The sequence below is a fragment of the Cyprinodon variegatus genome, unplaced genomic scaffold (genome assembly GCF_000732505.1).
Source record: "Cyprinodon variegatus isolate N-32 unplaced genomic scaffold, C_variegatus-1.0 Scaffold2034, whole genome shotgun sequence".
NCBI classification, from domain to species: domain Eukaryota; kingdom Metazoa; phylum Chordata; class Actinopteri; order Cyprinodontiformes; family Cyprinodontidae; genus Cyprinodon; species Cyprinodon variegatus.
This window is the reverse complement of record NW_015152487.1, coordinates 36,970-38,476: the sequence shown is the minus strand read 5'-3', so window position 1 is coordinate 38,476 and position 1,507 is coordinate 36,970. Positions and strand designations below refer to the sequence as shown.

General features: G+C 49.3%; 1 protein-coding gene across 1 annotated transcript in view; it reads left to right on the top strand.

The window, feature by feature from the left end:
* Positions 1-1,507, top strand: part of eif4g1 (eukaryotic translation initiation factor 4 gamma, 1) — a 23,019-nt gene that overhangs the window by 12,251 nt on the left and 9,261 nt on the right. The window contains exons 10-12 of the mRNA XM_015405177.1: positions 704-850; positions 932-1,168; positions 1,243-1,347. Of these exons, the coding sequence (XP_015260663.1) occupies positions 704-850; positions 932-1,168; positions 1,243-1,347 (489 nt within the window). The remainder of the gene's footprint in view (positions 1-703; positions 851-931; positions 1,169-1,242; positions 1,348-1,507) is intronic.

Here is a 1,507-nt window from a genome sequence, read left to right as displayed (position 1 = left end):
TACTACCAGAGTACTACCAGAGCACTACCAGGGCACTACCAGGGTACTACCAGAGCACTACCAGAGCACTACCAGGGTACTACCAGAGCATTGCCAGAGCACTACCAGGGTACTACCAGGTAGCATTGACTGATCCAACATCTATTCAATAATCTCTAGGGTCCATGTTCAGCTCCTGTCTCAGGCTCCTCTCCTGGGTCATGGGACCCATTACTCATCCTGCTGCTGGTTGATGCATTTCTTTGATCCCTTTAGTTCTGTTCATTTAAGAAAAATAATAATCCATGGATTAACTGCACTTCACCTAAAGCTGATAACCACCTACAGAAATTGTAATCTGCTAATTATTATCATAATATTAATAATAGAACTTTATTGATCTTACAATGGAGTAATTCCCTCTGCATTTAACCCCTCCCCCTGAGGAGCAGTGGGCAGCCATTGTGCGGCACCCAGGGAGCAGTGTGGGGTTAAGGGTCTTGCTCAGGGACCCAGAATGGAGGCTGTGGGAGTGAAGAGTAAGTTCTATGCCCGGACTACTAGGCCGCCCCTCCCCTTATGAGAAATAAATGATCTACTGTTAGCTGCCGGGTTTAAAGGGACCCTGTTTACCACTGAGCCGAGCCCCTCTCTGTCAGTCTGATCTGGGTTCGCTTTGTCTCTGCCGTCTTCCTGCTTTTCTTATGCTTCTTTTTCTTTTCAGCTGAAGGTCTTAAACCCAGAAAAGCCCGGCTCTGAAGTAAATTTTCGCAAGCTGCTGCTAAACCGGTGCCAGAAGGAGTTTGAGAAGGACAAAGATGATGATGAGATCTTTGAGAAGAAGCAGAAGGAACTGGAAGCTGCCTCTGGGGTAAAGTTTGGTTCTGAACAGGAAGTCTTTGCTGTCATGGTTTCTGATCTTCATCCTAAAGCTCCGCTCTGTCTCTGCTAGGAGGAGGTGAAGCAGCGGCTGCGAGAGGAGCTGGAGGAGGCCAAAGACAAAGCCAGGCGGCGCTCCCTGGGCAACATTAAGTTCATTGGGGAGCTTTTCAAACTCAAAATGCTCACTGAGGTGATCATGCACGACTGCATCGTAAAGCTGCTCAAAAACCATGACGAGGAGTCTCTGGAATGCCTCTGCAGACTGCTGTCCACCATCGGCAAGGACCTGGACTTTGAGAAGGCCAAGGTAGCAGAACCACACAGAACGTTCACTGAGGTGAGCTGGGGAGCAGAAGCTAACTGAACCTCTGTCCACTTTAGCCTCGGATGGACCAGTACTTCAACCAGATGGAGAAAATTATCAAGGAGCGGAAGACCACCTCCAGGATCCGTTTCATGCTGCAGGATGTGCTGGACCTCCGACGGGTAAATCTCTTTAGACATGCTTGATTCAAACAGATCTCAGAAGGAGAAGGAACTGTTAGATGTTGTCCCTGGAGAAGCGGCGCCAGTCTCTAACCGTTGAGATGCAGCGCCAGTCTCTAGCCCTGGAGAAGCGCCGCCGGTCTCTAACCGTTGAGATGCG